At 43.7% G+C, this 27,841-nt stretch overlaps 1 protein-coding gene across 1 annotated transcript in view; it reads left to right on the forward strand.

Annotated features, from left to right (window-relative positions):
* Nucleotides 1–27,841, forward strand: part of dhx36 (DEAH (Asp-Glu-Ala-His) box polypeptide 36) — a 45,757-nt gene that overhangs the window by 6,610 nt on the left and 11,306 nt on the right. Inside the window, exons 6-22 of the mRNA XM_045704056.2 lie at nucleotides 436–606; nucleotides 898–977; nucleotides 5,676–5,750; nucleotides 5,834–6,000; nucleotides 6,207–6,288; nucleotides 7,191–7,331; nucleotides 8,980–9,085; nucleotides 13,883–13,970; nucleotides 14,068–14,123; nucleotides 14,210–14,274; nucleotides 19,035–19,178; nucleotides 19,671–19,788; nucleotides 24,598–24,870; nucleotides 24,943–25,029; nucleotides 25,149–25,232; nucleotides 25,352–25,451; nucleotides 25,678–25,765. Coding sequence (XP_045560012.2) covers nucleotides 436–606; nucleotides 898–977; nucleotides 5,676–5,750; nucleotides 5,834–6,000; nucleotides 6,207–6,288; nucleotides 7,191–7,331; nucleotides 8,980–9,085; nucleotides 13,883–13,970; nucleotides 14,068–14,123; nucleotides 14,210–14,274; nucleotides 19,035–19,178; nucleotides 19,671–19,788; nucleotides 24,598–24,870; nucleotides 24,943–25,029; nucleotides 25,149–25,232; nucleotides 25,352–25,451; nucleotides 25,678–25,765 — 1,925 coding nt within the window. The remainder of the gene's footprint in view (nucleotides 1–435; nucleotides 607–897; nucleotides 978–5,675; nucleotides 5,751–5,833; nucleotides 6,001–6,206; nucleotides 6,289–7,190; nucleotides 7,332–8,979; nucleotides 9,086–13,882; nucleotides 13,971–14,067; nucleotides 14,124–14,209; nucleotides 14,275–19,034; nucleotides 19,179–19,670; nucleotides 19,789–24,597; nucleotides 24,871–24,942; nucleotides 25,030–25,148; nucleotides 25,233–25,351; nucleotides 25,452–25,677; nucleotides 25,766–27,841) is intronic.

A 27,841-nucleotide genomic window follows, 5' to 3' on the forward strand; every position in this document is an offset into this window, starting at 1 on the left:
GCTAGGCCCTTTAGTTCCAGTGAAGGGAACTCTTAACGCTACAGCATGAAATTACATTTTAGACGATTCTGTGCTTCCTACCTTGTGGCAAAAGTTTGGGGAAGGCCCTTTCCTGTGTCAGCATGACAATGACCCCGTACTCAAAGCGACGTCCAAACAGAAATGATTTGTCGATCTGTATATGTTCACTCTCTTGTTGTTGTTTTTGTACATTTATTGAAAGCAACTCCCCTCAATGTACTCTGAACATTGCATAACTCCAGGACCAATACATTTATTCTAAATAGCGTCAGAAGTTTTGAAATGCTTGTTAATGTTTGTTAAAATATTGACTTGTTTTCCATTTCCTGAAAATATAACAGGTTTAAGTTATTAAGGACAGCTACAAAAAGGCTCTTGCCTTACCTATGTCCTGTCCTCTCTCTGGTTCATCAGGAGTTGGTGGAGTTGATCAGGTCCAGCCAGGTGCTGGTGGTCAGTGGAGAGACAGGGTGCGGTAAGACCACCCAGGTGACCCAGTTTATCCTGGATGACTACATAGAGAGGGGCATGGGTTCAGTCTGCAGGGTGGTCTGCACCCAGCCACGTCGCATCAGTGCCATATCTGTAAGTAGTGTGTGTGTGTGTGTGTGTGTGTGTGTGTGTGTGTGTGTGTGTGTGTGTGTGTGTGTGTGTGTGTGTGTGTGTGTGTGTGTGTGTGTGTGTGTGTGTGTGTGTGTGTGTGTGTGTGTGTGTGTGTGTGTGTGTGTGTGTGTGTGTGTGTGTGTGTGCGCGTATTGCACCTGTTCCAGGTGTTTGTGTGTGTCCTACCTGTTTGAAAATATGTATCGTCCCTTTTTCTGATGTGTGCTTGTTGCAGGTGTGTCTCTCTCTCCTTTCAATGTGTTTGTGTTTTAGGTAGCGGAGCGGGTGGCTGCGGAGAGGGCCGAGAGTGTGGGGGACGGGAATTCATGTGGTTATCAGATCCGCCTGCAGAGGTGAGTTTTCTGTTTGGAGTGGAACCTCTCTTTAACCCTTTATGCTCGTGGGAATTGGCCTGTATGGATCGGGCTACATTTTAAATGTTTCTTACAGAAGAAATATGAAAAACATAAGCATGGTAGTAATTGAAACAGTTTGGAGATTATTAGGCCAAAGTTGAGGACACAACTTTCACCTGACACAAGACTGAATCCAAACATTACACTGTTGATTTTATGTGCGTTTGACATTTTACTGTGCTTTTCGCCGCATTTGTTGATAACGAAATCTGAAAATAATCTGGATACATTCAGTAACGTTGAGAATATTCCTAGAAAATGTAGGATAGGTGCAACATAAGACAAGAAAATGCCGAGTTTCAATGAGAGGACTAAATAGTATCTCCAAGTAGCCCTACACCTCTCCGAAGTGTTCAGTTCCTAAGTCATTTCTTTGCACTTTTATGACTCAAAGAAGAAGTCTTCAACTGTTAGGTGCTGTTTTTAGCTGTCCTAGCTGTGCCGTTGAGGAACTAGAGCAAGAACACTTGTTTTTTTTGGTTTGGAACACAGCCCTCTATCCCCGCCGTCACACAATTACTGTTGTTTACGCAGTCCCACAACGGTCCATTATGAATCATTACTGTTGTTTATGCAGTCCCACAACGGTCCATTATGAATCATTACTGTTGTTTATGCAGTCCCACAACGGTTCATTATGAATCATTACTGTTGTTTATGCAGTCCCACAACGGTCCATTATGAATCATTACTGTTGTTTACGCAGTCCCACAACGGTCCATTATGAATCATTACTGTTGTTTACGCAGTCCCACAACGGTCCATTATGAATCATTACTGTTGTTTACGCAGTCCCACAACGGTCCATTATGAATCATTACTGTTGTTTACGCAGTCCCACAACGGTCCATTATGAATCATTACTGTTGTTTATGCAGTCCCACAACGGTCCATTATGAATCATTACTGTTGTTTACGCAGTCCCACAACGGTCCATTATGAATCATTACTGTTGTTTATGCAGTCCCACAACGGTCCATTATGAATCATTACTGTTGTTTACGCAGTCCCACAACGGTCCATTATGAATCATTACTGTTGTTTACGCAGTCCCACAACGGTCCATTATGAATCATTACTGTTGTTTACGCAGTCCCACAACGGTCCATTATGAATCATTACTGTTGTTTATGCAGTCCCACAACGGTCCATTATGAATCATTACTGTTGTTTACGCAGTCCCACAACGGTCCATTATGAATCACAGTCTGCGTCAGGAGGCCAGCATCATGCCAGCATCATTTTAAAGCTTGTTCTATTGCAAACATTACTAGCTAAGTTATAAAATATGATCTGTTCAATGTTAGGCTTTCACAGGGCAATTCAGAGAAACCGAGTTGTAATTTTGGTGCGTATGGAGTGATTAGTGCATTCAGGTATGTGTGACAGCAAATTATCAGGCTCATTCTGTTCAGACAAACGGGTTCATTCTGTTCAGACAAACGGGCTCATTCTGTTCAGAACAACCCAGGCTATGAGGCAATGTCATCTTTTAACTGTACATCAAACATAGAGATCATGAACGTTGGCACAGTATATGACATGAAATTTATGATATGGACATTTTGAAGTGCACATTTTGGACTCACAGGTGTTTGGCTTGCTTGTATCATCAAATCAAATGTATTTATATAGCCCTTCTTACATCAGCTGATATCTCAAAGTGCTGTACAGAAACCCAACCTAAAACCCCAAACAGCAAGCAATGCAGGTGTAGAAGCACGGTGGCTAGGAAAAACTCCCTAGAAAGGCCAAAACCTAGGAAGAAACCTAGAGAGGAACCAGGCTATGAGGGGTGGCCAGTCCTCTTCTGGCTGTGCCGGGTGGAGATTATAACAGAACATGGCCTAAGTTGTTCAAATGTTCATAAATGACCAGCATGGTCAAATAATAGTAATCACAGTGAACAGGTCAGGGTTCCATAGCCGCAGGCAGAACAGTTGAAACTGGAGCAGCAGCACGGCCAGGTGGACTGGGGACAACAAGGAGTCATCATGCCAGGTAGTCCTGAGGCATGGTCCTAGGGCTCAGGTCCTCCTCCTCCTCCTCCTCCTCCTCCTCCTCCTCCTCCTCCTCAGAGAGAGAGAGAGAGAGAGAGAGAGAGAGAGAGAGAGAGAGAGAGAGAGAGAGAGAGAGAGAGAGAGAGAGAGAGAGAGAGAGAGAGAGAGAGAGAGAGAGAGAGAGAGAGAGAGAGAGAGAGAGAGAGAGAGAGAGAGAGAGAGAGAGAGAGAGAGAGAGAGAGAGAGAGAGAGAGAGAGAGAGAGAGAGAGAGAGAGAGATCTCGGTGGAAATTGGACAGCATATATAGTCATAGGAAATTGGACAGAATAGATGGTCAGAATAGATGGACAGGGAGGGAGATGGACAGAATATATAGTCATAGGAAATAGGACAGAATAAATAGTCATAGGAAATTGGACAGAATAGATGGTCAGAATAGATGGACAGAATAGATGGTCAGAATATATAGTCATAGGAAATAGGACAGAATATATAGTCATAGGAAATTGGACAGAATAGATGGTCAGAATAGATGGACAGAATAGATGGACAGAATAGATGGACAGAATATATAGTCATAGGAAATTGGACAGAATAGATGGTCAGAATAGATGGTCAGAATAGATGGTCAGAATATATAGTCATAGGAAATAGGACAGAATATATAGTCATAGGAAATTGGACAGAATAGATGGTCAGAATAGATGGTCAGAATAGATGGACAGAATAGATGGACAGAATATATAGTCATAGGAAATTGGACAGAATAGATGGTCAGAATAGATGGACAGAATATATAGTCATAGGAAATTGGACAGAATAGATGGTCAGAATAGATGGTCAGAATAGATGGTCAGAATAGATGGACAGAATAGATGGACAGAATATATAGTCATAGGAAATTGGACAGAATAGATGGTCAGAATAGATGGTCAGAATATATAGTCAGGGAGAGGAGGAAAAAGAAAATTAGGTTGCAATGAAGGAGAGATGACATGGAGGAGAGATGACATGGAGGAGAGATGACATGGAGGAGAGATGACATGGAGGAGAGATGACATGGAGGAGAGATGACATGGAGGAGAGATGACATGGAGGAGAGATGACATGGAGGAGAGATGACATGGAGGAGAGATGACCGACTGGGGAAATAATGTGTCCATGGGGCTCAGAGAGAGGTTAATGTGATCAAGGCTACATTCACACACGTCATACTGGGACTGCGCATCAGCCTTGGAAGAAGATAGTATTTCTGTCACGCTGCGTGCGTGCGTGTGCACGTATTATGATTTGTATTAAAGGGCCAGTGCATTCAAAAATGTGATTTCCTGTGGGGTTTTTTTTGTATATATATTTCCACACTGAGGTTTGAATGAAACTGTGAAATTGGGAAAATTATGATAATGCAATTTTAGTGTAAGAGCTGTTTGAAAAGACCGCCTGAAATGACAGCTTGTTTTGCTGGGTGGGGTTTTTGGTTAATAGACCAATAACAAAGAGTTTGCCCTCCTCTCAGCTAATTCCAGCTAGTTTTCAGGTTACACATCCCTGCCATTAGGATCCTCCAATTAGGCCCCCCACTCAGACCACTCATACACAGAAATTTCATTTAGCTTAGAAGCCAATTTAGTTTATTTTTGACAATTTTTATTGAAAACAGTTACAGTAAGGTACTTACTTCATTGTTACCCAGAAATCATTTGATATTGGGATAAAGAAAAAAATGCTGCATTGGCCCTTTTTTAAAAGCTGTGTTATATATAATTTAGCAATGCAAGTCATTACTGTATTCTCTAGAATTACATTGTATTACTTTTTGTTTCTAAAGTAGGCCTATGACATTTTGAGAGTAGAGTGCTTCATTTTGCTCTGGACAGCTGGCGTGTGCTGTGTTAAGTCATCTAATCATGTACCACTCCAAGTTGTGACTTGTGAGAGCGTGGTGTGGTGCTTGAACGAACGACCAATCATATGACTCAACTGCAGCATGACTTTTCCGTTTGTTGTAGTCAGTGATAGACTGCGACATAGCAGGTAAATGTTGAAACTGGAACGCAGAAAGGCGCCTAAAAGTTACTGGCCCGGTCAGACAAGTCACTGACGAGATTCACTGGCCCAACACGTGTTTTTACTGGCCCCGGGCCAGCTGGTCATCGTTAATGTCTGACCCTGCCTAGGGCTATCGGATTTTTCTCCCACTATCCAACATCCTCTCCCTCCTCCCTCTTTCTTTTTCTGAGCCCTGATTAAATGGCTTACAGTATATTAGGGAAAGTAAGTATATCATCTGTAATAACCTGTATTAATAAGTATATAAACTGTAATATGTATATAAGCTGTATAACCTGTATTAATAAGTATATAAACAGTAATAAATATATAAGCTGTAATAACCTGAAATAATATATATATCTAAGCTGTAATAACCTGTATTAATAAGTATATAAGCAGTAATAAATATATAAGCTGTAATAACATGTATTAATATGTATATAAGCTGTAATAACCTGTATTAGTAAGTATATAAGCAGTAATAATTATATAAGCTGTAATAACCTGTATTGATAAGTATATAAGCTGTAATAACCTGTATTCAATTGTGTATTCTTTTTCATTTGTTTTTCTTCATTTTAGTCGGTTACCACGGAAACAGGGCTCGGTGCTGTATTGTACAACTGGTATTATTCTACAGTGGCTCCGCTCATCCCCGTGAGTGTTTTTCCTCGCCTTCCTCTTCATCATCTTCCTCTCCCATCATTCTCTCTTTCTAAATCTCTCTCTCTCCCTGTCAGTCTGTTGTCCACCATTAGCCACCTGGTTTTGGATGAGATTCATGAGAGGAACCTTCACTCTGATGTTCTGCTCATCATCGTTAAAGACCTGCTCCGAGTCCGACAGGACCTCAAGGTCATCCTCATGAGTGCCACGCTCAACGCTGAGAAGTTCTCCAAATACTTTAGTACGCAATGACAAACAGTGGGGATTCAGTGTGTTTCTGTCGTAGCAGTGGGGATTCAGTGTGTTTCTGTCGTAGCAGTGGGGATTCAGTGTGTTTCTGTCATAGCAGTATGTGCAATGGAGTTTGAAAATCAAAAATGGAAATTGGGAATGACCATTGAAGAGTCAGTAAATTCCTCCCTCTGCCCCCTCCCTGTCTCTCTTCAGATAACTGTCCTATGATCCACATCCCGGGGATGACCTTCCCAGTGCAAGAGTTCCTACTGGAGGATGTATTGGAGATGATTAGGTGAGTTCCTACTGGAGGATGTGTTGGAGATGATTAGGTGAGATCCTACTGGAGGATGTACTGGAGATGATTAGGTGAGATCCTACTGGAGATGATTAGGTGAGATCCTACTGGAGGATGTATTGGAGATGATTAGGTGAGATCCTACTGGAGGATTATTGGAGATGATTAGGTCAGATCCTACTGGAGGATGTATTGGAGATGATTAGGTGAGATCCTACTGGAGATGATTAGGTGAGATCCTACTGGAGGATTATTGGAGATGATTAGGTGAGATCCTACTGGAGATGATTAGGTGAGATCCTACTGGAGGATTATTGGAGATGATTAGGTGAGATCCTACTGGAGATGATTAGGTGAGATCCTACTGGAGATGATTAGGTGAGATCTTACTGGAGATGATTAGGTGAGATCTTACTGGAGATGATTAGGTGAGATCCTACTGGAGATGATTAGGTGAGATCCTACTGGAGATGATTAGGTGAGATCCTACTGGAGGATGTATTGGAGATGATTAGGTGAGATCCTACTGGAGGATTATTGGAGATGATTAGGTCAGATCCTACTGGAGGATGTATTGGAGATGATTAGGTGAGATCCTACTGGAGATGATTAGGTGAGATCCTACTGGAGGATTATTGGAGATGATTAGGTGAGATCCTACTGGAGATGATTAGGTGAGATCCTACTGGAGATGATTAGGTGAGTTCCTACTGGAGGATGTATTGGAGATGATTAGGTGAGATCCTACTGGAGGATTATTGGAGATGATCAGGTGAGATCCTACTGGACACTAGGATATATCCACTAGCCTAAAGGAATGAAGAAGATTAGCACCTTCTAATCTGGTAACCCTAGACTTTGGGCTGAACTGTGTGCTTGTGTTTGTGTGTGTCCGCCAGGTACCGTCCCCAGAGGAAGGAGCAGAGGCCCAGGTGGAAGAGAGGTTTCATGCAGGGTCAGAACTCCAGACCGGAGAAGGACCAGAAAGAGGCCGAGTACAAGGAGAGCTGGCCCTGCTACGCCCGCACAATACGAGACAAGTGAGTTACTGAGGGGAAGCTGGCCCTGCTACACCCACACACTACGAGACAAGTGAGTTACTGAGGGGAAGCTGGCCCTGCTACGCCCGCACAATACGAGACAAGTGAGTTACTGAGGGGAAGCTGGCCCTGCTACACCCACACACTACGAGACAAGTGAGTTACTGAAGTGAAGCTGGCCTTGCTAAGCCCACACAATACGAGACAAGTGAGTTACTGAGGGAAGCTGGCCTTGCTAAGCCAACACACCACGAGACAAGTGAGTTACTGAGGGGAAGCTGGCCCTGCTACACCCACACACTACGAGACAAGTGAGTTACTGAGGGGAAGCTGGCCTTGCTAAGCCCACACACTACGAGACAAGTGAGTTACTGAGGGGAAGCTGGCCCTGCTACACCCACACACTACGAGACAAGTGAGTTACTGAGGGGAAGCTGGCCTTGCTAAGCCCACACACTACGAGACAAGTGAGTTACTGAGGGGAAGCTGGCCTTGCTAAGCCCACACAATACGAGACAAGTGAGTTACTGAGGGGAAGCTGGCCTTGCTAAGCCCACACAATACAAGACAAGTGAGTTACTGAGGGGAAGCTGGCCTTGCTAAGCCCACACACTACGAGACAAGTGAGTTACTGAGGGGAAGCTGGCCCTGCTACGACCACACACTTCGAGACAAGTGAGTTACTGAGGGGAAGCTGGCCTTGCTAAGCCCACACAATACGAGACAAGTGAGTTACTGAGGGGAAGCTGGCCTTGCTAAGCCAACACACCACGAGACAAGTGAGTTACTGAGGGGAAGCTGGCCCTGCTACACCCACACACTACGAGACAAGTGAGTTACTGAGGGGAAGCTGGCCTTGCTAAGCCCACACACTACGAGACAAGTGAGTTACTGAGGGGAAGCTGGCCCTGCTACACCCACACACTACGAGACAAGTGAGTTACTGAGGGGAAGCTGGCCTTGCTAAGCCCACACACTACGAGACAAGTGAGTTACTGAGGGGAAGCTGGCCTTGCTAAGCCCACACAATACGAGACAAGTGAGTTACTGAGGGGAAGCTGGCCTTGCTAAGCCCACACAATACAAGACAAGTGAGTTACTGAGGGGAAGCTGGCCTTGCTAAGCCCACACACTACGAGACAAGTGAGTTACTGAGGGGAAGCTGGCCCTGCTACGACCACACACTTCGAGACAAGTGAGTTACTGAGGGGAAGCTGGCCTTGCTAAGCCCACACAATACGAGACAAGTGAGTTACTGAGGGGAAGCTGGCCTTGCTAAGCCCACACAATACGAGACAAGTGAGTTACTGAGGGGAAGCTGGCCCTGCTAAGCCCACACACTACGAGACAAGTGAGTTACTGAGGGACAATGTCATGATGAATCTTGTTTAAATAAAGAGATTCTGTTTGACATGTCTAGCTGTTAGTGCATTATATTACTCTGATTGGACAATGGTTGCTGAGAGGGTTATCAAAGCTGTCTAACAAATGAAAGAATCAATTTGATAAATTAGTGTTGTTTAGGGTTCTGCATCATTGCTGATAGCATTACGGTCTCCTTCTTTGATTAGTCTGTATCTCTTCCTGTTTGTGTCTGTTCCTGTCTGTGATTGGGGACTCTGCGTGTCTGTCTCATTTTGATTGGCAGGTACTCTGACAGAACCATAGATGTGTTGGAGATGATGGACGATGATGATAAGATTGACCTTGAGCTCATCGTGCAGCTGATCAGACATATCGTGCTAAGCCAAGAAGTGAGTTTTAACTATCTTGGGGTGGAGTTGTCTAACCGATATGGTTTTTTGGGGGGGACAAAACTTACTGATATATCTGCTGATATTCTGTTTTACAGCGGGGAAATGGAAATTGTCATTTTTCCACACTGAATTCTCATATATATTGCTATCCAAAAGAGCAATTGTCCAATAACTGCTTCTAGTGTTGATGTAATACATACAGTAGTGACCATAATGACACATCATGAGAATGGCAGCAAGTGTTCAGATCAGCATGAGATTCCATTTTTTTCATCATTTTTATTGAAAAAGGCCAATAGTATTGGTGAAACGATATATCGGTCTGGCTCTAGTGTGGAGTCCCACCAAACTGCTATTTTGTTGTTGATGGAGTGAAATACAACATAAGTCAGTGCAAAGTTCAATCAATAATTAACCCTTATCTTTGTCCCATTGTGAATTTCCCCCAAAAAACAGGCTTTTCACCATGTAGGACCATTATCCAGTAGCAGTGTTTGATACATGGAGAAAAAGGGCTGTGTAGTTTAAACATGGAGAGGAGAGTTTCTCTATACAGTAATGCCTAGAGGTTTAGGGTTAGTGGTCCATATGAAATTCAGCAACCCTGTCTCTGTCAGCTACCGTGACTCAGAAGGGAGCCAGCCGGCTGATTGGCTGTAACATTGTCAGAGAACTGAGAGGAAAGCAGTAGATTGGCCATGACAGTGTTCTTAGTTGAGGCTAGGGGCTGGCGGCCAGGGTTCTGACTGTGGTGATTGGTTAATTAAGTCATTTGCCCAAGTGATGGAGAGATTTGGCACTTCAACACCAAATATACAGACTCATACTTTGACTAAAATGATGACTTACATCATTGTGCAATATAATGGGTAAACTCTGGCCATCGGCTTTCAGCTCGAAAAGGTAGATTTCTGCTGGTGAGGGAGTTTAAAGAAAACAACCCCTTTCTACAATGACACCACATTCGGGAAGTGTAAATTTCTTTAGTGGTAAAACACTGGTGCAAAGCTAAATAAATATATATTTTACCATGTTTCATGTTAGTCTGTATGTCCCATTTATAAATGTCCACCCTGTTAGGCAAAATTATAGAAAAAATTAACCAACTTTTTTATAAACTCAGCAAAAAAATTAACTGTTTCTCTTCATTGTAAAGGGTTTTAACAGTGTTTCCCATGCTTGTTCAATGAACCATAAACAAGTAATGAACATGCACCAGTGGTATGGTCGTTAAGACACTAACAGCTTCTGACAGTAGGCAATTAAGATCACAGTTATGAAAACATAGGACACTAAAGAGGCCTTTCTACTGACTCTGAAAAACACCAAGAGAAAGATGCCCAGGGTCCCTGCTCATCTGCGTGAACGTGCCTTAGGCATGCTGCATGGAGGCATGAGGACTGCAGATGTGGCCAGGGCAATAAATTGCAATGTCCGTACTGTGAGACGCCTAAGACAGCGCTACAGGGAGACAGGATGGACAGCTGATCGTCCTCGCAGTGGCAGACCACGTGTAACACCTGCACAGGATCATTACATCACACCTGCGGGACAGGTACAGGATGGCAACAACAACTGCCCGAGTTACACCAGGAACGCACAATCCCTCCATCAGTGCTCAGACTGTCCGCAATAGGCTGAGAGAGGCTGGACTGAAGGCTTGTAGGCCTGTTGTAAGGCAGGTTCTCACCAGACATCACCGGCAACAACGTCGCCTATGGGCACAAACCCACTGTCGCTGGACCAGACAGGACTGGCAAAAAGTTTTGTCTCACCAGGGGTGATGGTCGGATTTGCGTTTATCGTCGAAGGAAATGAGCGTTACACTGAGGCCTGTACTCTGGAGCGGGATTGATTTGGAGGTGGAGGGTCCGTCATGGTCTGGGGCGGTGTGTCACAGCATCATCGGACTGAGCTTGTTGTCATTGCAGGCAATCTCAACGCTGTGCGTTACAGGGAAGACATCCTCCTCCTTCAGGTGGTACCCTTCCTGCAGGCTCATCCTGACATGAACCTCCACAGCATGACAATGCCACCAGCCATACTGTTCGTTCTGTGCGTGATTTCCTGCAAGACAGAAATGTCAGTGTTCTGCCATGGCCAGCGACGAGCACGGATCTCAATCCCATTGAGCACGTCTGGGACATGTTGGATCGGAGGGTGAGGGCTAGGGACATTCCCCCCAGAAATGTCCGGGAACTTGCAGGTGCCTTGGTGGAAGAGTGGGGTAACATCTCACAGCAAGAACTGGCAAATCTGTTGCAGTCCATGAGGAGGAGATGCACTGCAGTACTTAATGCAGCTGGTGGCCACACCAGATACTGACTGTTACTTTTGATTTTGCCCCCCCTTTGTTCAGGGATACATTATTCCATTTCTGTTAGTCACATGTCTGTGGAACTTGTTCAGTTTGTGTCTCAGTTGTTGAATCTTGTTATGTTCATACAAGAATTGACATATGTTAAGTTTGCTGAAAATATGCGCAGTTGACCGTGCGAGGACGTTTCTTTTTTTGCTGAGTTTATATACACTACCATTCAAAAGTTTGGGGTCACTTAGAAATGTCCTTGTTTTCCATGAAAACATACATGAAATGAGTTGCAAAATGAATAAGAAATATAGTCAAGACGTTGACAAGGTTATAAATAATGAATTTTAATTGAAATAATAATTGTGTCCTTCAAACTTTGCTTTCGTCAAAGAATCCTCCATTTGCAGCAATTACAGCCTTGCAGACCTTTTGGCATTCTAGTTGTCAATTTGTTGAGGTAATCTGAAGAGAGTTCACCCCATGCTTCCTGAAGCACCTCCCACAAATTGGATTGGCTTGATGGCCACTTCATACGGTCAAGCTGCTCCCACAACAGCTCAATAGGGTTGAGATCCGGTGACTGTGCTGGTCACTCCATTATAGACAGAATACCAGCTGACTGCTTCTTCCCTAAATAGTTATTGCATAATTTGGAGCTGCGCTTTGGGTCATTGTTCTGTTGTAGGAGGAAATTGGCTCCAATTAAGCGCTGTCCACAGGGTATGGCATGGCGTTACAAAATGGAGTGATAGTCTTCCTTCTTCAAGATTCCTTTTACCCTGTACAAATCTCCCACTTTACCAGCACCAAAGCACCCCCAGACCATCACATTGCCTCCACCATGATGACAGATGGCGTCAAGCAGTCCTCCAGCATCTTTTCCTTTTTTCTGTGTCTCACGAGTGTTCTTTTTTGTGATCTGAACACCTCAAACTTAGATTCGTCTGTCCATAACACTTTTTTCCAATCTTCCTTTGTCCAGTGTCTGTGTTCTGTGCCTGTCTTAATCTTTTATTTTTATTGGCCAGTCTGAGATATGGCTTTTTCTTTGCAACTCTGCCTAGAAGCCCAGCATCCCGGAGTCGCCTCTCCACTGTTGACGTTGAGACTGGTGTCAGAGAAATTAGTCACTGAAGTCGCTTGCATTATTTACCATAAATGAATGTGAAAGTACCAAGTTTTTCCCCACCTGATATCGCTGTTCTGTTGTGTTTTATTAAATGGATCACAACATTTTCTTTGCAACTTTGTGAAGACATCTAATAGCTTTTCCCTCATTCAAATGTTGTGGTGGGATTGGCGTAGTGGCCCCTGGGTAGTTTTTGTACCGTTGTTGGGAAGAATTATGATCCAAATCAAATGTTAGATACTATATTTATTAAAGATTATATGAATCCTGTAAATTAAAATGGCCAATTTCGCAATCAAATTAAATGTGATCTAATGAAATGTCAACAGAATGTTTCATGGAATACTAATCTAATCTGGTTCTAACTACAGAAACGTATCATAACAATGTGAAATGGTGGGTGTCATGGCTTGTTGAAATGACACGGACTGACCCCTCAATCCTCTCCAGTCAGCTCAGCTATCCGATTCTGTTCATGAATGGCAAAAAAGTCCTCTTCGTAAATCATAATAATGGACTACTTTTCATGAATTCAACAGGATTATAATGACATCGCCCCCAACCCTGATGCTAACACGACTACCCAAGATGACAACCAACTAAGCTAACTACCTAAGTACTGTACACTTTTAGGCTGTGTTTACACAGGCAGCAAAATTCAGATTTTTTTTTTGCCCAATTGTTGTCTGATCTGATTGGTCAAAAGACCAATTAGTGGAAAAAGATGGGAATTGTGCTGCCTGTGTAAACGCAGGCTAAGACCACCATTAAAGCTAAACTAACGCTCACACGGCCACTATTCTCCTCTGAACCTCATTAAGAAGGTTAGTGTGGATTGTGGTTAGCTTGGTTTTGTCTGTGGGTTTTTAGGTGTGATTTTCTGTTCCCTTTTGAGTAAATTAGGCTTTTATTTATTTATTCCAAATCCACAAAACAGGCCCTTCTTTTGTGTAATTACTTAATTTGACTGTGTAGTCAGTGGGCAGAAGGCTTTGTGTTCTTACTCAGAGCAGAGAGAGGCTGGCTTGGCTGAGATGACAGAAAGTGGGAATGTTTATGAAAATTGTAGAATTCAGGTTCTTCTTTTTGTTTATTCAGGTTCCTGTTTGTTTGTTTGTTTGTTTGTTTGTGCCTGTAATGGAAAAGCTTTGATGTGTATGTTGCCTGAGCGTGTCCTGATGCCTGAGCGTGTCCTGTTGCCTGAGCGTGTCCTGATGCCTGAGCGTGTCCTGATGCCTGAGCGTGTCCTGATGCCTGAGCGTGTCCTGATGCCTGAGCGTGTCCTGATGCCTGAGCGTGTCCTGATGCCTGAGCGTGTCCTGATGCCTGAGCGTGTCCTGTCCTTGTGTTCCAGGAAGGAGCCATCTTGGTGTTCCTGCCAGGTTGGGACAACATCAGTGGCCTCAACGACCTCCTCATGGCTCAGCAGATGTTCAAATCAGGTACGTGTATGTATGTATGTATGTATGTATGTATGTATGTATGTATGTATGTGTACACACACACTGTGTCTAAACCTTGTCTGACCTTGTGTTTCAGATCGGTTTGTGATCATTCCTCTGCACTCCCTGATGCCTACTGTCACCCAGACCTCGGTGAGCATGGTCTCAGAAACCCTCTTTTCACCCAGAACAGAACTCAGGGAGTGATGCTGTCTGTTCTGACTGGTCTCCCTCCTCAGGTGTTCAAAAGGCCCCCTCCAGGAGTCAGGAAGATTGTCATTGCCACCAATATCGCTGAGACCAGGTAGGTTTATATTTGTGTATTTTTGTTAGTGTATCAGCCTTGTCTTTTTCCAACCCCTTACTGTGTGTGTGTGTGTGTGTGTGTGTGTGTGTGTGTGTGTGTGTGTGTGTGTGTGTGTGTGTGTGTGTGTGTGTGTGTGTGTGTGTGTGTGTGTGTCTACACTTTTTTTGTTCAGAAACTTCCTACTATTATCACAGACACTGAGTGTTATTTATTTATATATATACTGCTCAAAAAAATAAAGGGAACACTTAAACAACACATCCTAGATCTGAATGAAAGAAATAATCTTATTAAATACTTTTTTCTTTACATAGTTGAATGTGCTGACAACAAAATCACACAAAAATAATCAATGGAAATCCAATTTATCAACCCATGGAGGTCTGGATTTGGAGTCACACTCAAAATTAAAGTGGAAAACCACACTACAGGCTGATCCAACGTTGATGTAATGTCCTTAAAACAAGTCAAAATGAGGCTCAGTAGTGTGTGTGGCCTCCACGTGCCTGTATGACCTCCCTACAACGCCTGGGCATGCTCCTGATGAGGTGGCGGATGGTCTCCTGAGGGATCTCCTCCCAGACCTGGACTAAAGCATCCGCCAACTCCTGGACAGTCTGTGGTGCAACGTGGCGTTGCTGGATGGAGCGAGACATGATGTCCCAGATGTGCTCAATTGGATTCAGGTCTGGGGAACGGGTGGGCCAGTCCATAGCATCAATGCCTTCCTCTTGCAGGAACTGCTGACACACTCCAGCCACATGAGGTCTAGCATTGTCTTGCATTAGGAGGAACCCAGGGCCAACCACACCAGCATATGGTCTCACAAGGGGTCTGAGGATCTCATCTCTGTACCTAATGGCAGTCAGGCTACCTCTGGCGAGCACATGGAGGGCTGTGCGGCCCCCCAAAGAAATGCCACCCCACACCATGACTGACCCACCGCCAAACCGGTCATGCTGGAGGATGTTGCAGGCAGCAGAACGTTCTCCACGGCGTCTCCAGACTCTGTCACGTCTGTCACGTGCTCAGTGTGAACCTGCTTTCATCTGTGAAGAGCACAGGGCGCCAGTGGCGAATTTTCCAATCTTGGTGTTCTCTGGCAAATGCCAAAAGTCCTGCACGGTGTTGGGCTGTAAGCACAACCCCCACCTGTGGACGTCGGGCCCTCATACCACCCTCATGGAGTCTGTTTCTGACCGTTTGAGCAGACACATGCACATTTGTGGCCTGCTGGAGGTCATTTTTCAGGGCTCTGGCAGTGCTTCTCCTGCTCCTCCTTGCACAAAGGCGGAGGTAGCGGTCCTGCTTCTGGGTTGTTGCCCTCCTACGGCCTCCTCCACGTCTCCTGATGTACTGGCCTGTCTCCTGGGAGCGCCTCCATGCTCTGGACACTACGCTGACAGACACAGCAAACCTTCTTGCCACAGCTCGCATTGATGTGCCATCCTGGATGAGCTGCACTACCTGAGTCACTTGTGTGGGTTGTAGACTCCGTCTCATGCTACCACTAGAGTGAAAGCACCGCCAGCATTCAAAAGTGACCAAAACATCAGCCAGGAAGCATAGGAACTGAGAAGTGGTCTGTGGTCCCCACCTGCAGAACCACTCCTTTATTGGGGGTGTCTTGCTAATTGCCTATAATTTCCACCTGTTGTCTATTCCATTTGCACAACAGCATGTGAAATTTATTGTCAATCAGTGTTGCTTCCTAAATGGACAGTTTGATTTCACAGAAGTGTGATTGACTTGGAGTTACATTGTGTTGTTTAAGTGTTCCCTTTATTTTTTTGAGCAGTATATATATATATATACTGGACACACCTACTCATTCAAGGGTTTTTCTTTATTTTTACTATTTTCTACATTGTAGAATAATAGTGAAGACATCAAAACTATTAAATAACACATATGGAATCATGTAGTAACCAAAACAGTGTTAAACAAATTAAAATATATTTTATATTTAAATTCTTCAAAGTAGCCACCCTTTGCCTTGATGACAGCTTTGCACACTCTTGGCATTCTCTCAACCAGCTTCATGAGGTAGTCACCTGGAATACATTTCAATTAACAGGTGTGCCTTGTTAAAAGTTCATTTGTGGAAAATTGGAATTTGTGGAATCAATGATGTCGCTCTTGCTGCTGGTGATTCTCTGATCCACCTCTACGTAGACGACACCATTCTGTAGACTTCTGGCCCCTCTTTGGACACTGTGTTAACTAACCTCCAGACGAGCTTCAATGCCATACAACTCTCCTTCCGTGGCCTCCGACTGCTTTTAAACGCAAGTAAAACTAAATGCATGCTCTTCAACCGATCGCTGCCCGCACCTGCCCGCCCGTCCAGCATCACTACTCTGGACGGTTCTGACTTAGAATATGTGGACAACTACAAATACCTGGGTGTCTGGCTAGACTGTAAACTCTCCTTCCAGACTCACATTAGGCATCTCCAATCCAAAATTAAATCTAGAATCGGCTTCCTATATCGCAACAAAGCATCCTTCACTCATGCTGCCAAATATACCTTCGTAAAACTGACCATCCTACCGATCCTCGACTTTGGCGATGTCATCTTTAAAATAGCCTCCAACACTTTACTCAACAAATTGGATGCAGTCTATCACAGTGCCATCCGTTTGTCACCAAAGCCTCATACACTACCCACCACTGCGACCTGTATGCTCTTGTTGGTTGGCCCTCACTTCATACTCATCGCCAAACCCACTGGCTACAGGTTATCTACAAGTCTCTGCTAGGTAAAGCCCCGCCTTATCTCAGCTCACTGGTCACCATAGCAGCACCCACCTGTAGCACGCGCTCCAGCAGGTATATCTCTCTGGTCATCCCCAAAGCCAATTCCTCCTTTGGTCGTCTTTCCTTCCAGTTCTCTGCTGCCAATGACTGGAACGAACTGCAAAAATCTCTGAAACTGGAAACACTCATCTCCCTCACTAGCTTTAAGCACCAGCTGTCAGAGCAGCTCACAGATCACTGCACCTGTACATAGCCCATCTGTAAACAGCCCATCTACCTACCTACCCCATCCCCATACTGTTATTTATTTATTTATCTTGCTCCTTTGCACCCCAGTATCTCTACTTGCACATTCATCTTCTGCACATCTACCATTCCAGTGTTTAATTGCTATATTGTAATTACTTCGCCACCATGGCCTATTTATTGCCTTAAACTTACCTAATTTGCACTCACTGTATATAGACTTTTTGTTTTCTTTTTGTTCTACTGTATTATTGACTGTATGTTTGTTTATTCCATGTGTAACTCTGTGTTGTATGTTGTCGAACTGCTTTGCTTTATCTTGGCCAGGTCGCAGTTGCAAATGAGAACTTGTTCTCAACTAGCCTACCTGGTTAAATAAAGGTGAAATAAATAAATAAAATACATTTATTTCCTCCTTAATGCGTTTGAGCCAATCAGTAGTGTTGTGACAAGGTAGGGGTGGTATACAGAAGATAGCCCTATTTGGTAAAAGACCAAGTCCATATTATGGCAAGAACAGCTCAAATAAGCAAAGAGAAATGACAGTCCATCATTACTTTAAGACATGAAGGTCAGTCAATGGTTGAATCAACGTTGTTTCCACGTCATTCCAATAAAATTAAGTTAAACAAGGTTCCACAATGAAAATATGCAAAAACATTAGTTTGATAAAATCAAAGAGCATGTTTTTATCATAACCATTTGAACATAGGCTTACTCACCAAACTAATGTTGTGGCTGGAATCCATGCAGTGTTCAATGTGTAAATGTTAAACAATTTAGAATATTCCAAAGACCAAGCAGAAAAAACTAATCTGAACATCTGTATTTCGAAAAGAACATCTATTTTGGTTTGTATTTATTTCAACTGTCCAAATTGAGACCGGTTTCAAATCATCACTCTTTGTGAACAACTATTTTAAAGATGTGAAATGTGCATCAATTCGCACTGGCCAGCTTTTTTTTGAATTGGAAAAATATTCTGTTATATACCATCCTGTTTTTTTTTTTACTATAAAATAGCTGTCTTGACCGTGATAAGAGCTCGCAAAATAGCAGTATTTTGTCTGCTAAATGAAGAAAACAAGGCTATACCATTACACAGCCACAGGCTTCTTCTACAAGCACCACTGCTGAGGTTACTGCCTTTTCAGAAAGATTTGGTTTCACAATATAAGATAATATAATCAGTTGATGTAGTGGTTTCAATTAATTCATCTTAAAAAAAAAACATTATATAGAATATACAGTATATGGGGCTATTTATGATTTGTTATCTGTAATGGTTATGATAAATTAGGCATTGTTGTGCACAGTTGGTATATAGATAAATGCACACATTGTTTTCCAGTGCGGGCCTTGGCTTCTAAATATATATATGTTTTTAGTTTTTTTCATTTGAGTGCTCAAATGAGAACTCGAACAGTCAAAACATTTCAAATGCTCATCCCGAGCCAGTGCGACAGCCTGTTTAATGAATTCAAGAACCGACTGAACAGACGAGACAAACTTTACTGACCTCACTACTGCTGCTCTCTCAACAGTAGGATACATTTAGACACCGTATTTATTTATACATGTGTTTCAAAGAGTTAGAGAGGCAGCAAATGAGTGTGTATGTGTGGAGTTTTGATTTACTTTTCAAAGTGTTGACTCATCGATGTCATCAAACTGCCGTGGATTACTTGGCTGTCTTAATAAAGTCCCCTCCACACCCTTCCTCTCTCGCTCTCGCTCTCTCTCTCTCTCAGTATTACCATAGATGATGTGGTGTTTGTGATAGATGGGGGAAAGATTAAGGAGACTCACTTTGACACTCAGAACAACATCAGCACTATGACTGCAGAGTGGGTCAGCCTGGCCAATGCCAAACAGAGAAGAGGACGCGCCGGCAGGTCAGTCTGGGTGTCTCTCCCCCTCTCTTCTTAGTCTCTCTCCCTCTCTTTTTAGTCTCTCCCCCTCTCTTCTTAGTCTCTCCCCCTCTCTTTTTAGTCTCTCCCCCTCTCTTCTTAGTCTCTCCCCCTCTCTTCTTAGTCTCTCTCCCTCTCTTCTTAGTCTCTCTCCCTCTCTTCTTAGTCTCTCCCCCTCTCTTCTTAGTCTCTCCCCCTCTCTTCTTAGTCTCTCCCCCTCTCTTCTTAGTCTCTCCCCCTCCCTTCTTAGTCTCTCCCCCTCCCTTCTTAGTCTCTCCCCCTCTCTTCTTAGTCTCTCCCCCTCTCTTCTTAGTCTCTCCCCCTCCCTTCTTAGTCTCTCCCCCTCCCTTCTTAGTCTCTCCCCCTCCCTTCTTAGTCTCTCCCCCTCTCTTCTTAGTCTCTCTCCCTCTCTCCAGGACACAGTTAGCTAATTTTGTGTGTGTGTGTGTGTGTGTGTGTGTTTACGCACGCTGGCAGGGTGTGTCCAGGGAAGTGTTATCACCTGTATAATGGCCTGAGGGCCAGTCTTCTGGATGCCTACCAGTTACCTGAGATCATGCGCACGCCACTGGAGGAACTGTGTCTGCAGATCAAGGTAACGTGTGGATCTCTGGTGTGACTGTCAACTACAGTATTATTTGTCACATGCTTGGTAAACAACAGGTGTAGACTTAACAGTGATTGTATTAGCGCTTGTAAGGGAGCATGAGTTGCCATAAACCCCCCCCCCCTACACACAGCGCAGAATAGATAGCAGCAATTCTGCCATATTTTTTTTATGCTAATCTTAACTTTTTTTGTACATAATGTATAATGTTTCCACCATAATTTTATATGACCAAAATCAAATCAAAGTGGGGAAAATAAAAGGTGTGTGTGTGTGTGTGTGTGTGTGTGTGTGTGTGTGTGTGTGTGTGTGTGTGTGTGTGTGTGTGTGTGTGTGTGTGTGTGTGTGTGTGTGTGTGTGTGTGTGTGTGTGTGTGTGTGGGTAAGTAAAGAAATAAAACAACAGTAAAAAGACATTTGAAAATAACAGTAGCAAGGCTATATACAGACACCGGTTAGTCAGGCTGATTGAGGTAGTATGTACATGTAGATATGGTTAAAGTAACTATGCATATATGATGAACAGAGAGTAGCAGCAGGGTAAAAGAGGGGTTGGAGGGTGGTGGGACACAATGCAGATAGCCCGGTTAGCCAATGTGCGGGAGCACTGGTTGGTCGGCCCAATTGAGGTAGTATGTACATGAATGTATAGTTAAAGTGACTATGCATATAAGATAAACAGAGAGTAGCAACAGCGTAAAAAGAGGGGTTGGGGGGGGGGCACAATGCAAATAGTCCGGGTAACCATTTGGTTACCTGTTCAGGAGTCTTATGGCTTGGGGGTAAAAACTGTTGAGAAGCCTTTTTGTCCTAGACTTGGCACTCCGGTATCGTTTGCCATGTGGTAGTAGAGAGAATGGCCCATGACTGGGGTCGCTGGGATCTCTGACATTTTTTTGGGCCTTCCTCTGGCACCGCCTTTTGCAGACGTCCTGGATGGCAGGAAGCTTTGCCCCAGTGATGTACTGGGCCGTACGCACTACCCTCTGCAGTGCCTTGCGGTCGGAGGCCGAGCAATTGCCGTACCAGGCAGTGATGCAACCGGTCAGGATGCTCTCGATGTTGCAGCTGTAGAACCTTTTGAGGATCTGAGGACCCATGCCAAATCTTTTTAGTTTCCTGAGGGGGAATAGGCTTTGTCGTGCCCTCTTCACGACTGTCTTGGTGTGTTTGGACCATCTCACTGTCTCTCACTCACTGACTCAGTGACTCACTCATTCACTCACTCTCTCGCTGATTCCTTTGAAACGCTATTACACACAAACATACTCTACATCTGTTGGTCTCTCTGTCAATACACAATGCTTCCCTCTCACTCCCACCCATTCTATCCTGGTGTTAGAGAACATATAGACAGTGTTGTAATGGCTCCTATTCTATCCTGGTGTTAGAGAACATATAGACTGTCAACTGCGTTTTATTTTCAGCAAACTTAACATGTGTAAATATTTGTATGAACATAACAAGATTCAACAACTGAGACATAAACTGAACAAGTTCCACAGACATGTGATTAACAGAAATTGAATAATGTGTCCCTGAACAAAGGGGGGGCAAAATCAAAAGTAACAGTCAGTATCTGGTGTGGCCACCAGCTGCATTAACCTCTCTAGGGTCGGCGGGACGAAATCGACCCACCTACGTAACAGCCAGTGGAATCCTGTGGCGCGTTATTCAAATACCTTAGAAATGCTATTACTTCAATTTCTCAAACATATTACTATTTTACACCATTTTAAAGACAAGACTCTCGTTAATCTAACCACACTGTCCGATTTCAAAAAGGCTTTACAACGAAAGCAAAACATTAGATTATGTCAGCAGAGTACCCAGCCAGAAATAATCAGACACCCATTTTTCAAGCTAGCATATAATGTCACAAAAACCCAGAAGACAGCTAAATGCAGCACTAACCTTTGATGATCTTCATCAGATGACAACCCTAGGACATTATGTTATACAATACATGCATGTTTTGTTCAATCAAGTTCATATTTATATCAAAAACCAGCTTTTTACATTAGCATGTGACGTTCAGAACTAGCATACCCCCCGCAAACTTCCGGTGAATTTACAAAAAATTTACTAAATTACTCACGATAAACGTTCACAAAAAGCATAACAATTATTTTAACAATTATAGATACAGAACTCCTCTATGCACTCGATATGTCCGATTTTAAAATAGCTTTTCGGTGAAAGCACATTTTGCAATATTCTCAGTAGATAGCCCGGCATCACAGGGCTAAATATTTAGACACCCAGCAAGTTTAGCACTCACCAAAGTCCGATTTACTATAAGAAAAATGTTATTACCTTTGGTGTTCTTCGTCAGAATGCACTCCCAGGACTTCTACTTCAATAACAAATGTTGGTTTGGTTCAAAATAATCCATAGTTATATCCAAATAGCGGCGTTTCGTGCGTTCGTGCGTTCAAGACACTATCCGAATGGTAAAGAAGGGTGACGAGCACAACGCATTTCGTGACAAAAAAATTCTAAATATTCCATTACCGTACTTCGAAGCATGTCAACCGCTGTTTAAAATCAATTTCTATGCAATTTTTCTCGTAAAAAAAAACGATAATATTCCGACCGGGAATCTGCGTTTAGGTAAAAAGACGAAAGAAAATAAAGCATGGGGTCGACTCGTGCACGCGCCTAAGCCCATTGTCCTCTGATCGGCCACTTGCCAAAAGCGCTAATGTGTTTCAGCCAGGGGCTGCCTCGATATCATTCAGCTTTTTCCCGGGCTCTGAGAGCCTATTGGAGCCGTAGGAAGTGTCACATTACAGCAAAGATCCTCAGTCTTCAATAAACAGAGACAAGAAGCTCAAGGAATGGTCAGAGTTGGCACTTCCTGTAAGGAATCTTCTCAGGTTTTTGCCTGCCATATGAGTTCTGTTATACTCACAGACACCATTCAAACAGTTTTAGAAACTTTAGGGTGTTTTCTATCCAAAGCCAATAATTATATGCATATTCTAGTTTCTGGGCAGTAGTAATAACCAGATTAAATCGGGTACGTTTTTTATCTGGCCGTGTAAATACTGCCCCCTACCCCCAACAGGTTAAGTACTGCAGTGCATCTCCACCTCATGGACTGCAACAGATTTGCCAGTTCTTTCTGTGAGATGTTACCCCACTCTTCCACCAAGGCACCTGCAAGTTCCCGGACATTTCTGGGGGGGAATGGCCCTAGCCCTCACCCTCCGATCCAACAGGTCCCAGATGTGCTCAATGGGATTGAGATCCGGGCTCTTCGCTGACCATGACAGAACACTGACATTCCTGTCTTGCAGGAAATCACGCACAGAACGAGCAGTATGGCTGGTGGCATTGTCATGCTGGAGGGTCATGTCAGGATGAGCCTGCAGGAAGGGTACCACCTGAAGGAGGAGGATGTCTTCCCTGTAACGCACAGCGTTGAGATTGCCTGCAATGACAACAAGCTCAGTCCAATGATGCTGTGACACACCACCCCAGACCATGACGGACCCTCCACATCCAAATCGATCCCGCTCCAGAGTACAGGCCTCGGTGTAACTGTCATTCCTTCGATGATAAACGTGAATCCGACCATCACCCCTGGTGAGACAAAACAGTGACTCGTCAGTGAAGAGCACTTTTTGCCAGTCCTGTCTGGTCCAGCGACAGTGGGTTTGTGCCCATAGGCGACGTTGTTGCCGGTGATGTCTGGTGAGGACCTGCCTTACCATAGGCCTACAAGCCCTCAGTCCAGCCCCTTCCCTCAGTCCAGTCTGAGCACTGATGGAGGGATTGTGCGTTCCTGGTGTAACTCGGGCAGTTGTTGTTGCCATTCTGTACCTGTCCCGCAGGTGTGATGTTCGGATGTACCGATCCTGTGCAGGTGTTGTTACACTTGGTCTGCCACTGCGAGGACGATCAGCTGTCCGTCCTGTCTCCCTGTAGCGCCGTCTTAGGTGTCTCACAGTACGGACATTTCAATGTATTGCCCTGGCCACATCTGCAGTCCTCATGCCTCCTTGCAGCATGCCTAATGCACGTTCATGCGGATGAGCAGGGACACTGGGCATCTTTCTTTTGGTGTTTTTCAGAGTCAGTAGAAAGGCCTCTTTAGTGTCCTAAGTTTTCATAACTGTGACCTTAATTGCCTACCATCTGTAAGCTGTTAGTGTCTTAACGACCATACCACTGGTGCGTGTTCATTAATTGTTTATGGTTCATTGAACAAGCATGGGAAACAGTGTTTAAATACTTTACAATGAAGATCTGTGAAGTTATTTGGATTTTTACGAATTATCTTTGAAAGACAGGGTGCTCAATTTGACATTTCGTTTTTTGCTGAGTTTAGTAGTAGTAGTTTAAAGGAGAATAATAATAAACTGTGGTGCACATTGGTGTTATAAACATCTATTTATTGTTATCACGTCAATTCATGAGATGTATTGCTATATGGATAATTGTCCTTATTTCCCAGCTCTAACACACACACACACACACACACACACACACACACACACACACACACACACACACACACACACACACACACACACACACACACACACACACACACACATGTACTGGATCTAAAGGGAACGGTGACATGGTACAACCTTGTTGAATAAGCCAGGCAGACTGTCATCTATCTGGTAGTGAAGAGTTGACTCACTGCTTTCTGTGTCCAGATGGATTTCCTGGTCTAACGTTTAGACAGGTCTTTTTCCCATTTGTTTCTGATCAAGTCAGGCTGTTGAATTTTCCCTTTTTTTTTTATGTAGTTTGTCTAACACTCTCTCCCCACGCCTTCTAGATCCTCAAGCTGGGTCCAATAGCAGAGTTCTTGAGGAAAGCTCTGGACCCTCCCACAGAGGAGGCTGTCACTCTGGCCATCACACACCTGATGGACCTCAATGCTCTGGACCGCTCAGAGGCTCTGACCCCGTTAGGGTTCCACCTGGCCAGGCTGCCTGTAGAGCCTCACATCGGGAAGCTGATTCTGTTTGGAGCTCTGCTGGGCTGTCTGGACCCTGTCCTCACTATCGCCGCCTCTCTCAGCTTCAAGGACCCCTTCTTCATACCAATGGTAATCATACGCGCGATCGCAGGCACACACACTCAAACACATTTTAGGTACTCAAATCTCTCTCTCTCTCAGGGTAAGGAGAAGATGGCAGACTTTAGGAGAAGAACTCTGTCCAGAGACTCAAAGAGTGACCACCTCACCATCATCTATGCCTTCACAGTAAGATCCTCGTTTCCCTCCTATATCATTAAACGTCTCTCTCATCTCCTCAATGGAATATTATCAATGGTTCATTCTGTTTAAAGGATTGCTAACTTGACTGTGTGTTAATCTGTCAGGGCTGGGAGGAAGCTAAGCGACGCGGCTACAAGTTTGAACGAGAGTTCTGCTGGGACAACTTCCTGTCAGCCAATACACTCCAGGTGATTCTCATGGTCCACCAATCAGATATCACGCTCAAACCACCATTGGGATGCAGCCTTGGCTTCATTTTGAGATTAGTATCTAACCTGTCTGTGTGTGTCTGTCTGTCTGCCTGTAGATGCTGCACAACATGAAGGGTCAGTTTGCTGAGCACCTGCTGGGGGCTGGCTTCATCAGCACCAAGAACCACAAAGACCCTGACTCTAACATCAACTCAGGTGAACTGCTTGGATGTATTTTTGTACAATTTGCTAGTCTCTCTCACTCCTCTCTCTCTTTCCATGTCTTACTCTCCATCTTTCACACTTTTCTCTCAATCCTCTCTCTCGCTCCTCTCTCTCTTTCCATGTCTCACTCCTCTCTCTCTTTCCATGTCTTACTCTCCATCTCTCACACTTTTCTCTCACTCCTCTCTCTCTTTCCATGTCTCACTCTGTCCCTCAGAGAATGAGAAGCTGATCAAGGCAGTGATAGTGGCAGGTCTCTACCCCAAAGTGGCCATGATCAAACCCAGCGGCAGCAAGAAAAGACCGTGAGTCAGCATGGACCTACAGTAGCATATAGCTATATATACATATACAGGTGAAGTCGGAAGTTTACATACACTTAGGTTGGAGTCATTAAAACTCGTTTTTCAACCACTCCAAAAATGTCTTGTTAACAAACTATAGTTTTGACAAGTCAGTTAGGACATCTACTTTGTGAATGACAAGTAATTTTTCCAACAATTGTTTACAGATTATTTTACTTATAATTCACTATCACAATTCCAGTGGGTTAGAAGTTAACATACACTAAGTTGACTGTGCCTTTAAACAGCTTAGAACATTTCTGAAAATGATGTCATGGCTTTAGAAGCTTCTGATAGGCCAAGACCTCAGCAAAAAAATTTTTAGAACTCCACAAGTCTGGTTCATCCTTGGGAGCAATTTCCAAACGCCTGAAGGTACCACGTTCATCTGTACAATCAATAGTACGCAGGTAAAACACCGTGGGACCACGCAGCCGTCATACTGCTCAGGAAGGAGACACGTTCTGTCTCCTAGAGATGAATGTACTTTGGTGAGAAAAGTGCAAATCAATTCCAGAACAACAGCAAAGGACCTTGTGAAGATGCTGGAGGAAACGGGTACAAAAATATCTATATCCACAGTAAAACGAGTCCTATAACGACAACCTGAAAGGCCGCTCAGCAAGGAAGAAGCCACTGCTCCAAAACCGCCATAAAAATGCCAGACTACGGTTTGCAACTGCACATGGGGACAAAGATCATACTTTTTGGAGAAATATCCTCTGGTCTGATGAAACTGTTTGGCCATAATGATCATCGTTATGTTTGGAGGAAAAAGGGGGATGCTTGCAAGCTGAAGAACACCATCCCAACCGTGAAGCACAGGGGTGGCAGCATCATGTTGTGGGGGTGCTTTGGTGCTGAAGGGACTGGTGCACTTCACAAAATAGATTGCATCATGAGGAAAGAAAATGATGTGGATATATTGAAGCAACATCTCAAGACATCAGTCAGGAAGTTAAAGCTTGGTCAATGACCCCAAGCATACTTCCAAAGTTGTGGCAAAATGGCTTAAGGACAACAAAGTCAAGGTATTGAAGTGGCCATCACAAACCCTGACCTCAATCCTATAGAAAATTTGTGGGCAGAACTGAAAAAGTGTGTGCAAGCAAAGAGGCCTACAAACCTGACTCAGTTACACCAGCTCTGTCAGGAGGAATGGGCCAAAAATTCACCCAACTTATTGTGGGAAGCTTGTGGAAGGCGATCTGAAACGTGTGACTGAAGTTAAACAATTTGAATTCAATGCTACCAAATACTAATTGAGTGTATGCAAACTTCTGACCCACTGGGAATGTGATGAAAGAAATAAAAGCTGAAATAAATCATTCTCTCTACTATTATTCAGACATTTCACATTCTTAAAATGAAGTGGTTATCCTAACTGACCTAAGACAGTACATTTTTACTAGGATTAAATGTCAGGAATTGTGAAAAACTGAGTTTAAATGTATTTGGCTAAGGTGTATGTAAACTTCCGACTTCAACTATGTGTGTGTGTGTGTGTGTGTGTGTGTGTGTGTGTGTGGTGTGTGTGTGTGTGTGTTCAATTATTTGCATTTCGTTCTGTTTTTATCAGTAAGCTCAATCCACCCATTGCACAGTTTCTCCAGATATAAATCAGATCCAGCCTGAACTGTGCGATTCAGTAGGGAGTTGTAGTTTGCAACAGGCCAATATTCTACATAGTTTAGCACATAACACATTTTAATTAACTACAATGACCATAATCCGTTGCACATCTACTTGTCCAGTCTGTGTTTATTTTAAAAGAGTGCGCGATCATGAGGGAATATAGAGAGCAGCTGTTTCTTCGAGGTATTTCTACCTGGAAATACATGATCTAAGTGATTGATAGTTGGTATTCAGCAGTCTTAAAAGTACTGTATGCCTTATTTACATTGAAGAAGAACAAAAATAGTGATTTTGTCAGACAACATAGGCAGCAGCTCTATAGAGATCAGATGATGACTTGGAATGCGATAATAAAGTAAAGTAAAGTAATATGAATAAATGAATGTTAATTAAGCAATACGG

Source organism: Salmo salar, chromosome 20 (assembly GCF_965601325.2).
Source record: "Salmo salar chromosome 20, fSalSal1, whole genome shotgun sequence".
NCBI classification, from domain to species: domain Eukaryota; kingdom Metazoa; phylum Chordata; class Actinopteri; order Salmoniformes; family Salmonidae; genus Salmo; species Salmo salar.